Genomic DNA, 13,406 nt, shown 5'->3' with positions numbered 1-13,406 from the left:
GGTAGGATCACTACGAATTCCATGAGGATGTAATGAAAAGATTTGGGAATATATACAGGAAGATGCATAACAATGTCAGGAAGCTATATAGGAATTATCTCTCAAACCATAAAAGCAGTATTTTAAAAGCATTTCCCTTTGGGATGATTTTATGCCATAAAGATCTCTGCAATTAAGGAAAATTGCGAAGTTTAGTTGTAAGTAATTTCTTTTTACTGTCAGAATGAGAAACTGGAGTTTAAGAAACTCTAGCCAGCATTTCCTTCTCCTTCAGGTGAATGTTTTTACATTCCCACAGCAGGTGCAGACACATTAGCACCGTTACTAGAGCATTTCGCCTCATGAATAATCGTAGCACTGTCCTCTTCTCTTGCGTGCATATTTTACACCCAGCAGTAGAGCAAGCACTTCCCTTTTAGTTCCTCACAAATGTTTAGGTGAAATGGGGTGTCCGTGACTGTTCTGGCTACATTTGTCCTGGTGCTCCAAACAATGCTGTGATCATTCCCTGCTGCCCCCAAGGCCAGCTTCTGCAGTTTGACTACATCCATAATATTAAGCTCTCTAATCTTACAAAACAAGGTGGCTCACTCAAACTGTCTCTCAGAAACAGTCCCTGGCCTATGCAGCTCCTGGACTAATGCCTTCTCAGGAAAGATTTGTGAGGGTGTTAGTAAGTCTGCGTTAAATGTGTGCCAAGGATGTACTGACAATAAATACTGTGTAGACAGTCAAGTTGTGGTGACTGGACTCCTACTCTGCCACTGTTTACTTGCTTTGAAAATATAAACCACCTTCAGCTGTATATATTCAACTAGGTTTACGGTTGGCACAAGTGGGAATATTGAGGCTGGATATTGAGGCTGTGGTGCATAGGGAATAACATATAATTTGCAAGGGTATTTCTGGCATCAGTAAGACTGTGTGCATGAGGAAGGGTCAAACCTAATGCTTTCAAGGAGAATATGTGCAGGTTAATGACTATAAGTTGTGGTCAAAGCTTTCTATAGCTGTGCCAATGTTTGAACTTGAATTAGCAAGAAAGAAGTTTGAACTCAAGTAAAGAAATAGAAACAGAATCACCATTTTGAGGCATATGGCAAAACTGAGTACCTGGGTTATGTATTTATTTTAAAGCTTATCCTTTCTCACTCACTAACACTTCAGCTTCCTGATCTGCCTGCTTTAACTGCCACTTGAAATTTCATAAAAGTGGCTACTTATGGTAAATCTTTATAATGCAATCACCATGAATTTGTCAGAGATAAGAGGAAAACCAGAATGTAATTTAATGATTTTCATCTATTTGGCCAAATAGACCTTCCTTTTTTCTTCATGACAGAGAAAATAGTAATTGTAGCATGTGAATTATATTCAAATGGGTTCTCCTAAATGAGTTAAACGTGCAGTATGTATGAGTTAATAGTGATAATGTCTAGACTAGTGTATTAAATGTGTTCTCTGGCTCTGGAGACAGTCACATATCACAGAACACAGTGGTTGCACACAAGCTGCCTATTGGGAATGGTCCTTGGCCCACACTAATTACCAAACCATGACCAAGAACTGTTAGGAAAATGCTTTTTCTTTCCCAGAGATGGTTCCAACAAGTTATCAGTATAGACAATGGAGATTCAGTGCTTACATTTGTTCACTAATTACTAGTGGAGACATGTAGTGTAGTTCAATTACTAGAGTAGACATGTACCTACTTATGTCTGTAATGATAACAACAGCTGGACAAGTGTCACCAGTTAAAAATTGTCACAGCTTTTTTTACAGTTGCCTTCACATGATCCCTCTTATCTTATTTTTATTTCATAAAACAATGTTTTCATTTGTGTCTGGATTCATCTTGAGAGATACTATTATTTAACTTGCTGATCCTCAGGTAGGAGGAGTACCTACTGAGTGAGGTAGAACAGCCAGTGAGGTAGAACACTGTTGGAACAGAGTGTCTAAGGGAAAATTGCAGTAATTAGTTGTTTTGTTTTGGGGTTTTTTTTTTAAGATGAATAAAAATCACTTTTTTTTAACATAGATACAATTTTTTTATTAATGACAATTAAAAATAGATTATTCCATTCAAAATAATATATCTCAGACCAAGTAAAATATATCTGTGCTTTTTGCATTAAAGTGTAATCAGAATGTTATTAAAAAATAAATCTTATGGTGAACAAATGCTTATTTATTCTGTAAAATAGATTTCCAGCTCTGATAAATAAAGTGTAATCAGTCCGTGAAAGTGATCTGTAGTTCTGGCCCAGGACAATGGCAGAAGCTTGGAAGCATTTTTTTCAGATACTCTTAGCACAGCTTAAAGTAATATTTCTGCCAAGAGGAAGACATTAAGTATGTGTTACTGCTCACATAAATCTTAAATACAATTGATTGTGTCTTCCGATAGCTTATCAGCGTGCCCTGATATAAGACAATCTTTGCCTTAGTACTAAAGACAGAATGTATTTTTCTATCAATGGCTAGCATAATATATTATTTTTGAAAAGCTTCTTTTAGGGAAGGTAATTATTTATATCTGTGTATGTTTATTAAACTAAATTTATGCTTTTATCTTAAAAAATCTTTATGCACGTTTTTATTATTTTATTTTGTTAATGTCAGCACTTGAGATGAATGAGGTACTTTCAAGACATTCACCTATATTAATGGTATGCTGATATTTTCTCCACTGAGAAAATAGCTCTGCTTTTAACTGTTGGTCATAATCCATAAATGTAGTTGCAGTGGTCTGTCCTCTCAAAAGATGCATTTCTAAATTTCATTAATAGATCTAACTGGACATTCAAACAGGAAGAAGTGTCTGTGACTCAAATGTAGCAATTTAGATTGTTAAATGGGTCACTACCTGCTTCTGGCTGGGATCAGTAGAAATCCTCACTGTACCACAAGGTCTGACAATGGAGAGATGAAGATCCAGAGCTTAAGATATTTACTATAATTGTAGCTTTTGCACTAGTTATCTACTGTCACTCTAGGACATATGAGATCAGGGTAAATTATCTTTTACTTCATATTAGAAACCAGCTGTTCAGATTCATTGCTTGCTTTTGTATGAGCATCCACATGATGTATGCTATATGTTTTGGAAGTATGAAACACACTTCATATTTGCCTATTTTTCCATGAGAAAGTACAGGTGATTTATTTAATTTAAAGAAGAAATTAGCTTTTTAAAATTCATCTTGAGACAAAAAAAAAAAAAACCACAACAGAAGACTATTCTGGCACTTTATGGCTTTCAAGGTTTTACAATAAGCAAAAATAATTTTTCACCCCATAGCCAACTCTTTGTACTTGTCCTGTATTGGTGAATGTTCTTATTCATTCTAGGATTTGAAAAATCACAGAGGTTAATATTGTTGATTTTGTCCTCTATTGAAAGTTTTCAGTAAAGTAACATGGTAAATAAGAACATCTCTACACATAGTTAGGAAATAGACTCACGTATTTTTTTTAAGACCTATCTTTCTTCGTAAAATCAAAAATTACTGCAGGATCAGAGTCTGAAATAAAATGTGACAGATTGACTTTAATGCCCCAGTTCTGCTGTTGATATCTCCAGACAGGAGAGAAGAGAGTAGGTAAACCCTTACAGCCTTACTTCAATGGTGATTTCAGAAATTATACTTCTGTTAGCCTTTGTGAATAATCGTGAAAAATAAGCTGAGCTTATGAAACCTCAGAAGATAGAGTCGTGTATAAATATTAATTTAATTCAAGATGAACTCACAAAACTGAAAAGGAAAAAAAGACTATAAAACACCTTAAGGGTGACAGAATATTTTATAATTCACTGAACTGCATAACCAAGTGGTGTGTACCTAACAAAATGGAAACATTAACTTTTTGGACAAAGTATTGGTAATACATAGCTAACTTTGGAAGTATTGTATAAAGATAAACTAATGTTTTTCAAATATTTAGATTTGATGTCCAGTTTCATACTATTATTTTGTTTCTACAAGGTGTACGATGGAAAAGACAGTTCTTCACGCTCTCTGGGAGCCTTCACCAAAAATGACATGATGGGAGTTATCCTTAATAGCACCTCTAACCATTTGTGGATAGAGTTTAATACCAATGGATCTGATACTGACCAAGGATTTCAGCTCACTTACACAAGTAAGTAGCTCAGAAATATGGTCTGATTGACTATTTTGTGGGGAAATGTGTACTTCTCAGCTGCAGTGATTTCTTATGGAATGGTGAAGATAATTTCCTAGAATGTACTGTGGTTAGGAGACTAAATTTTACTTGTCTACATGGCTGGATAGGTGTTAGTAATTAAGAACATTACTAAAAGCAAAACTGTAACCTTTAAAATTTAGAAAGCATTATTATTTTGAACACTTAGCAGTGGGGTTTGAAAAACAGTGAATTGTGACATATGTGGGTTGAATATATTTGAGTTATACGGCAACAGAAAACTTATACAGAGCCAGATTTTAAAAGTGGAACATTCAATCCCTGCAGTCAAATTAAAAAAAATAAGAGTACAAATGAGAATAAAAAGAATACGATATGCCTGGGTGCACACTCTTAACGTGTCCTGACTGCTAGTCAGGATCAGGGTGGAGTATGCTGGAAGGAGAGCTGAGTGAACAAGTTCTGACAAACAGTGCACTTGTCCTACAGTTTGCATGTAATCAAGTAATTTAGCTGGAAAAACAATGAGTCTTTTGGTGGTCATAGCTTTGGGGATAAATAGTTTGTTTCCAACACACATAAAGAGATATTTTGTCCAGGTTTCAAGGAATCTCCAAGTTCCCTTTGCCTTCAATTTATTGCCTTTTACATCAGCTTCCATGAGCTCCTGTTGAATCCTGCAGAGCAGAGCACCACATCATACTGTGGCACAGAAATGGAATCATAGCTCTTTCTAGTACATCTGCTGGTTTCCCTTTGGATTGGAGCCAGCTGTGGAATAAGCAGAAATCATTCACTTTCCCCTCTCTCTTTCTGCTGTGCCTGGTAAATCTGAAATTTTATCATCCTATCTTCAGCATTTTTTTCTTACAGAACCATGAAGGACAGGAAGCTTTCTCTGGCTAGACGAAATTTATTAAAGTGATTATTTTATTTTATTTTGTTTTATTTTATTTTATTTTATTTTGATCTAGATAGTCTATATTCTTTCATTTTGTTTCAGAACCCAGAAAGAATCACTAGGCAAATCTACTCTGATTTGCCTATAGAGATTGTAGAATTTTTCCTTTGATAAAAAGAACAAAACATTTGTTTTAAAAATAATCTTATTTTAACGGCTCTGATTTCAAGGGACTTGAATCAGTTCCTTTCAAATCCTGCTACAGTGATCAGTTCCACCTACTGTTTAGAAACAGCATTTTATTTAAAGATGGAATTTTGTTTAATTTCTGCATCCAATAGCTTAATTTTGTTACACTTCAGTTCACAATTCTAATAAGATTTGCTCTCCCATACCAGATTTTTCTATGTAAGTTAACATATGATAATTCATGTCTTAAGGCTTTTTTTCCTGGCTGTTTGATTAGTTTTGAATCTTTGTTTTCTATTCTTCCAAGTATTTTCACATTTTCTGAAGTGTATAGACAGAATTTGACACAGTCTTCTAACAGTAATCTTAACAATACTCTGTACAGAGGCAAAACTCACTTTCCTATGTCTTCATAACATTTTACTTTTTTTTTGTTGCCATATATTTCATTTAATATATCGTATGTGTTCAATTTGCAGCAGTTCATGTTGAAATGTTTATCTGTAATGACTTTTCCTCCCTCCTGCCTGCTCTCACATGAGACAGTCCCCATTTGTAAATACAGTCTAATTCCTTACTTTTCACATGTATTTTCAGGAAGCCAAATTCAATATAATACATTTTGAGATAGTGACCATCTAACCAGGAGATTTCCATCAACTGTAACAAGAAAGCATATGCTATGTTTTTTCCAAACACTTCAGTGTGGGACTTTTCACTATTTGTAAATTAATACAAGCAGAAGATGTATCCTTTCGGAATGCTTTGAAAATTGACTGCAGTGCTGACTCCCATCCTTTTTCTGAAGGAGTTCAATCCTAGCAATATTTTAAAGACTAGATATACCAGAAATTTATACACATTGTTTGATGGGGTTGGAGTTTTTGGTGCCGTTCCAATGCAGTTACTAAACAAATGCATCCTTTTTGCATTTGGTAAATACATCAAACACAAAATGATAATTATCTGTTCAGATTAATCAAGCTGTAGTTTACAGCTGGAATTAACTTCCCTGAAAGATTACTCTGCAGTTTATTTATTCACTTTTCAGATTGAAATATGATGCCAGATACTTTAAAATTACTAAAACAAAGAAAAAAGAGAGTGTTAAAATGTGTTCTCACTAAAGGAAATGAGAAATATATATGCTGGAGTGAATGAAATTGAATAATGAATATGAATATCATAAGACTGTTAGAAAGAGCTGGAAGTGATGGTGTAAATCTAGTGGTAAATCAATTCTGGTTATTCCCTGTCTGGTTGCTGAGTTCTTGCTGCCCACAAGGGATACCTCAACTACCCTTAATTGTAGGTCTTTGTAGTACTTTTCTTCCCATTAATGCTATTGAAATTAAGATTAGTGCAGCTTTGAAGCTTGAATTTTAGAACCATTGCAATGTGTTATTAAAAAGACTAACTTAAAAGTTTACTATTTCAGTTCTGTGCAACTACCTTTCCATCTTTTTTAACATTGTGAATTCTATGGATGATGTTAAATTTACAAATACTACAGAAGAAAAAGCTAATGATCCATGACAACAGAAATGTGGATAAAGAAACTTTTATTTCTGTTTTCAGAATCTCATTACTGACATAATAAAACAGAATTCTATAAACTCAGGATCTGAGTTGTTTGTATAAATCAGAATATAAGCAGATATTAAAAGGAAATCAAAAAAGGATTCAAGTTCTAATGAAATCAGCTATACAGGAAAATGCTTCAGGGTAAGAACAATACACAATGGAAGCTGGAGATTATAGTAATTTTATTCTTTGATCTATAACTACAAGATGGTTTCAAGGAAATAGATTTAGCACAATGGGTAGAGAGACTTTTTTACTGGAAAGGATCATGAAAAAATCTGTAGTCTTTCTCAACTTAACTGTTTTGAGCAACTAAGAAATATTTTGACTGAGGACTAAAATAATAGTGATTGTATTTAAGGAAACTGCTTCAGAAAAATGGAGACAATAATATTTTGTTAACATTTTAGCCTGAGATTGGCAGGGTAAGTATATACAAATGAGAGTCAATGAAACTGTAATTTGAGCAATAGCTGAATCTGAGTCTACCAGAGGAGAAAAAACAAAGAGGAACAAAGTAGAAAACTTGTCTACTTCGTGTAAAACAAGTTTATAAAAAGCCACTTCCTTAAAACTAGGCTGAAAATGTGTTAGGATGAATGTGGGAAAGTGTCTGTTTTCACTTACAGTACCTCTACACTGGTGTCAGAGGGAATGACTCTGAACATTCATACCTCAGTGCTGAGGAAATGACAACATAAGCTTGATGGGACTAAATTTTTTACCTGAGGATTATCTCAGGTTTCAATAGATTATTCCATCTTTTAAATGTCTTTATATACCAATGACATAGGAAGTAAGAGAGTCTTTTAATATGAGAAGTTAGTGGATTATTTTAGTCTTAAGAATGAAGCCAAAATTGTACAAATTTTCCTTTATTATATTTCTTACCCGTCTCAAACAGAGCCTGCAAAAATAGCAAAGTTTTTCTTTGCCCCCCTCCCCAATATATTTTTCTTTTTAACCATCATGAGAAGTGTTTGTAAAATCCAAGGAACAAAAAAGGACTTTTAAGATGGCTTTAATTCCCTAAGAGTAGAGGACATCAATAGAGGTCTGCATGTAAAAATACAAGTTTATACATGTTGTAGCCACAACTGACTCATGTGGCAGTTACTTTTTTTGATTGAGAAAATGCCAGTTCTTCTTTCATAATTTCATTTTTATTATTTTTTTTTTTCCCCCTGTCCAATTAGAACTTTTCTCCCGGAGATACCTCTAGTTTTTGTGGGGAAGAGAAGATGTAGCCATAGGCATGCCCACAGCTGCACCTACCTTTACTGTTCACTGCTCGGTTAGAAGATTTGGCCATTCTGGTATAAAGAAGCCAGTGCTTTGTGCTGTCATGTCAGTAGCATTTAATGTTAAATTGACATTCAAATTAAAATGAAATCTTATTGATGCCACACAGTGATGGGCAGTAAAAGCAAAACACAGCTGTCTGGTAAAAGTAACAGACCGAAACTTTAAATAAGGAGCAATGCAGTACAGCCTCTGAATAACAAACAGGCAGTATCCCTGCAGTGTCTAACCACTCCCCTATCACAGTCCTGACACAAGAGGAATTTTAACAGTGGCTGTTTTCACTCATTATGTGGAGAACTGAACTTACTCTCACTTGTGTCACAAGTGCTTCCTTGCTATTTTTTAATCCTCATTCCTTGAACATAGTCTCACTTTTCTTAACTATTGGAAAAACAAAAACAGTCCCTCCACACTTTATCAAACCATTTATATACAAATGTTTTGTGACGCTCTGAGTGCTGCATAATGCTGACTACTCTGTGGTCTGTATGGAGTTGTATAGATCACAGAGTACTCAGCACTATACTGTACTTCCACAGTGATCACTCTTAACTCCTGTGAAGATAACTTGTACAGTAATTTTACTTGTGTCTTATTTGGTACACATAGATGTCATGCAAAAATTACTTTCACAATTTCTGTTTGCCAGTACCTGTGTCATCGATTATCTTTTAAAGACATTGCCATTTTATGTACATGTCCAAAATTCATAGAAAGAAGGTAAAACTCATAAAACTATCTTCATATCTCAAACAAAGGCTTCAACAAAGAAGGCAGTGTCTGTGCTTCTTGTTCAAATACTTGTCCATCCTTGTTTTCTCAGTAAAAGTTCCCACACAGTTGAGAAGAAAATACTCTTTCCTTTCACAGTATCGGATAGAACTCTCAAAACTCATTTCTTCTCATGGTGCCTGAAGATGGGTGTCTATATTCATGATACCATCCACCCAAGTCCTCAGAAAGTATCCCGGGGTTGTGATGTGTAAGCAACTTTACCACTATGTAGAATTGCTCTTTGGACTCTCCTCAGACCTGAAGGCTTTTACCAAGTTCCTTGTCTCATGTCTGTCTGAGATAGCATGAAGTTGCTCTCAGTCCTTATCTGGATATGTACTTTTTTAGGAGCAGCTTATCTAGCTTTCTGTGGAAATTTCATGGTTCCTCAGTCCTGTGCAGGATATAATAGAAGCAAAAGCTTCACTTATCTGCAGAATAAGCCTTGGAGTCCATTGTAATGAGTCAGTGGAAGGGCCTATCCAGAATTACTGACAGATATTATCTGTAGGAATGTGCCTGGCTGCACTGGGGCCACTCAGCAGTAAGTTCTGCCTCACAACAGACTCCTGTGTGTTTCAGGAACATGCAGAACTAGTTACAGACATTATAAAGTCTGAAAACCATTCAGAGATTTGTGGCATACTCTGTAGCTAGATTTTAATGTTCTGAAGGCCTTTCACTCAACTTTTTCTGATTCACAGCTATAGATTAAAAATGAAGTTCCATGTTAGTTCCTCAACACTTGTCTTTTATTTGTATCCTCCATTTCCCTGTGATGTGAAATTAGATATTTTCCTGCACTTCTGTGCTGAGATGGAAATGACGGCTGGAAAAATTCTCACTAAGGATTTGTCTTTTTGAGAGTCAATATTATGTAGACTCAGATCTTAATGTTAACTTCATCTAATTTTGAATCCATGACCATTTCTTTCACTGAAAGCAGAATTCTGTGTGGCTATCATTTCTGCCAGAAGAGTGGGCAAGATTGAGGCCCTTGAGCTGTGCTCAACTCCATAGAACTTGCATCAAACTCTATCTAGTGTTTCTAAAAGAAAACAGATTTAGGATTGTGCATGGATAGATTTATTTTTTTTAGATGTAGGTTTAATATTTTTATTTGCATTTATCATCCTCTATATTTAGCATGCATAGTTAGCTAAATAGCTACATACTAGCATGCATAGTTAGCTGAATAGCTACATACTTACATATTCTTTTCACTGGTCTCAAGATATACTTTTCAGTTTAAGAAAAGAAATTTTGAAGTACGTTTCTCAGACATGATGCACTGGTTTGGCATTCATAGTATTCTGTTATTGCTAAAGACTTAGTTTTAATTTTCAGTTTAAGTTCTGTGTTATAAACATTCTCTTCCCCTACATCTTTCAAGGAATAGTGAAAGTTAGTGCATGGAAGGTGAATCTGAATTAGCATAATGTAAATTTATATAAATGGTTTAAACCTGGAAATTAATTTAAGAGAATCCTGAACTGAAATTTAATTTAGTTCATTTCCTATTCTACAGTAATTGAAAATGTTAAAAGAATGTCAGTGAAAACAATGTTCTGAAACTGCAAACTCAGTCAATTATTCTAGCACACAAGCAGACCCAAATTCAGAAATATAGTGGCTTTGCTTCAGGCTGTATAGTGTCAGTTGAGCAGAACAATCCAGTAATGAAAAGAAGTGCTTGCAGTTTCTTTTCAGTAACTAATTGGTGTATAAGATCTGTTCCAAAGAGAACCTTCACACACTGCAGTAAAAATGTAAGACAAAATTAAATGAAAATAAACATAGGGCAAAAATCATTAAATGAGTATGTCTTAACCTATACATATGTATATTCACAGGTCATTTTAAGAGCAGTACAATTATGTGACTAACGCCAAATTAATGTATGCTGTATTGCATGCATAGAAACAACTATTCTAAAGGAAAGTCAAAGTTGCAAAATTGAGAAGTCAAAATTTCATAAATGCCAAAAGAAAGGTTTGTTAGATATTTTAATTCAGTTCACTTATGTACAAGAATTATGATATCCTGTTTAATAACATGATCACATCATAGTCTCTTCCCTCCCTCCCCCACAAAAAAGTAAACTGCCTTCTCTTTCCAATATATTCAACACTTACATAATCTGACCACATTCTCAAAGCTATGCTTCTCCTATGCACTGAACGATATATCTGTTCAGGATAACATGATAAGGGAAGATTTTTAAAAAATCTTATTCTGTGAAAATCAAAAGGTTTCATTAGATCAGGATGAATTTGCATTCAGTTTTAAAGCATAGAAGAAAAAAAAAAATCCTGAATAAGGCATTCAGGATTTACAGTACAGAAGGCTTTACTAGGGTTTTCCATTGTGGTGAATTTCAAAAGATCAGTGTTTTCACTTTTGTTTTGTTTCTTCTGTTCAGAACGAAACTGAACTTCAGTTTCATAACCTAATTCATTAAGTACTTCCTCTGTATGGGTCTACCTCACAGAATAAGTAACATATCAAATTGTACAGTCTGAAAGTAATTTGGATAAAATTAGGATTTAAGGAATTGCTGTTTAAAACCAAAAAGACACAATGGTTACCTGTTTCTCTGTTTACATGTCATATTGTAGCTTATTTGTATGTCATGCTTTTTCCTGCAACCGAAGTTCCCAGCGCCCCAAAATTAATGAAAAAACCCTTATTAGTAAATGAGCAGAAAACATTACGATCTTTTTTGCAAACAGAAGATATTCAGAGAATTTAGATGAAATTAAGCATTGTTTCATATCATCATAATCAGTATAGTGTAATCTGTATTTTTAGAGCCATACCTTAGTTTTGAAACTTTTTGGCAAAGAAACAAAATAAGGTATCATGTTATGATTTTTTTAAAAAAACAAAAAAGCTACAGATTAATCCAGAAAGCTTATAAGTAAAAAAAACCAAACCAACCCACCCCCCAAAAAATCCCAAAAACTTTGTATGAACTTAAAAAATATCAGTTTTATAACACTCTGTATAATGAAGGTTGTTTTCCACTTTTCATTAAAAGACTTTTTAAATCACCTTTGAAACTGCTGAATTTAACTTAGGCAAAATATCTTTTTTTTTCCCCAAAGATGGAAACACTGAAAACTATTTTATTTGGTGAATATAAACATTGTATTAACCTTTTATTTTAAAAGTTATATTATCACATGCTTTGGCGATGAAAATGCTGGCATGGTGATGTTTGTGCCACAGTTTGGCATTTTGCCCATCTCAGGAAAATCTTCCCAAATTTGTGAAGATATAAATCTATAGCTAGCTAGATTTTATGTGAGCAAGTCCTACCCTATGAATAAGCATTCCAAAATATTTTTTCTTTAATAAGCAGTCTCAGAAGTCCTGGATTAGGATGGAGGTGAACAGTTTGTCCATCTGTACTGGGTTTGGATGGGATGGAGTTAATTTTCTTCAGTTAATGCTGAGCAGAGCTTGCACAGTGTCAGGGCCTTATCTGTTACTCGCTCTGCCACCCCAGCAAGTAGGCTCAGGGTGGGCAAGAGGGTGGGAGGCGACACAGCTGGGACAGCTGACCTGAATTAAACAATGAGATATTCCGTCCCTGTGACATCATGCTTAGCAATAAAACTTTGGGGAGGTTTTTCTGAAGTAGCCATTGCTTGGGGACTGACTGGGCATCAGTCTGCTAGTGATAAGTGATTGCTTTTGCATCACTTGTTTGTTGGGAGTTTTTTTTCCTTTTCCTTTTATATTTTCCTTCACTTACTAAACTGTCTTTATCTTGACCCATTAATTTTATTGGTTTTGTCTTTCTGATTCTCTCCCCCATCCTGCTGTGGGGGAGTGAGAGAGCAACTGGGTGGGGGCTTACCTGCCAGCTGGGGTCAACCTACAAACCATCCTGTGTTCTCAGTGCCTACTGTCTTGTACACAGCCTGAGAAAGTGAGGATAGTGCTGTTTGATTGCAATACCAAGCAAATAAAAGCCAGACTTAGAAAGGAGGGAAGAAGATAGAAGGAAGGGAATAGATGGGCGCCTCTCATGTTTCTGTGTCTGCAGCTTGGAATAAGGGAAGCTGCAGTACCAAACCAAGGAGATTTGAGAAGTTCAGCAGGCAAGAAGAGCGCCACAGGGTATTGGGAAGATGATGTTTGAGACAAAAAGACTAGGATGCACATGTAAAAAAGGAGGAGAGAAAGACAAGCTCTCTGAGAAACATTGGAAGCATATGGAGTGGAGGACCGAGACTGCATTGGTAAGAAGAAGGTTGCAAGGGTGAAACTGGGAAGAATCACAAAAAATAGAACAGTGGTGCCATGCTGTGACAGGAGTACAGGTTGAATAGTCCATGATTATTAAACTATGCTCTCCAAAAACACTTGGAGTGAAAACCAGGCTTCTGTTTGAATTAAAATATGTGTATTGCAAATATACATACACAAGATGAATTTGTTTAAAAAAGCTCTCTGAACATTTCAAAAAAACCCA

General features: G+C 35.1%; 1 protein-coding gene across 1 annotated transcript in view; it reads left to right on the top strand.

The window, feature by feature from the left end:
• Window positions 1–13,406, top strand: part of CSMD1 (CUB and Sushi multiple domains 1) — a 1,308,402-nt gene that overhangs the window by 1,030,629 nt on the left and 264,367 nt on the right. Inside the window, exon 23 of the mRNA XM_072855145.1 lies at window positions 3,990–4,146. Within this exon, the coding sequence (XP_072711246.1) occupies window positions 3,990–4,146 (157 nt within the window). The remainder of the gene's footprint in view (window positions 1–3,989; window positions 4,147–13,406) is intronic.

This window comes from Ciconia boyciana, chromosome 3, assembly GCF_034638445.1.
Source record: "Ciconia boyciana chromosome 3, ASM3463844v1, whole genome shotgun sequence".
NCBI lineage: Eukaryota > Metazoa > Chordata > Aves > Ciconiiformes > Ciconiidae > Ciconia > Ciconia boyciana.
Note: the sequence above shows the minus strand (reverse complement) of the source record. Positions and strands in the feature narration are given on the sequence as shown.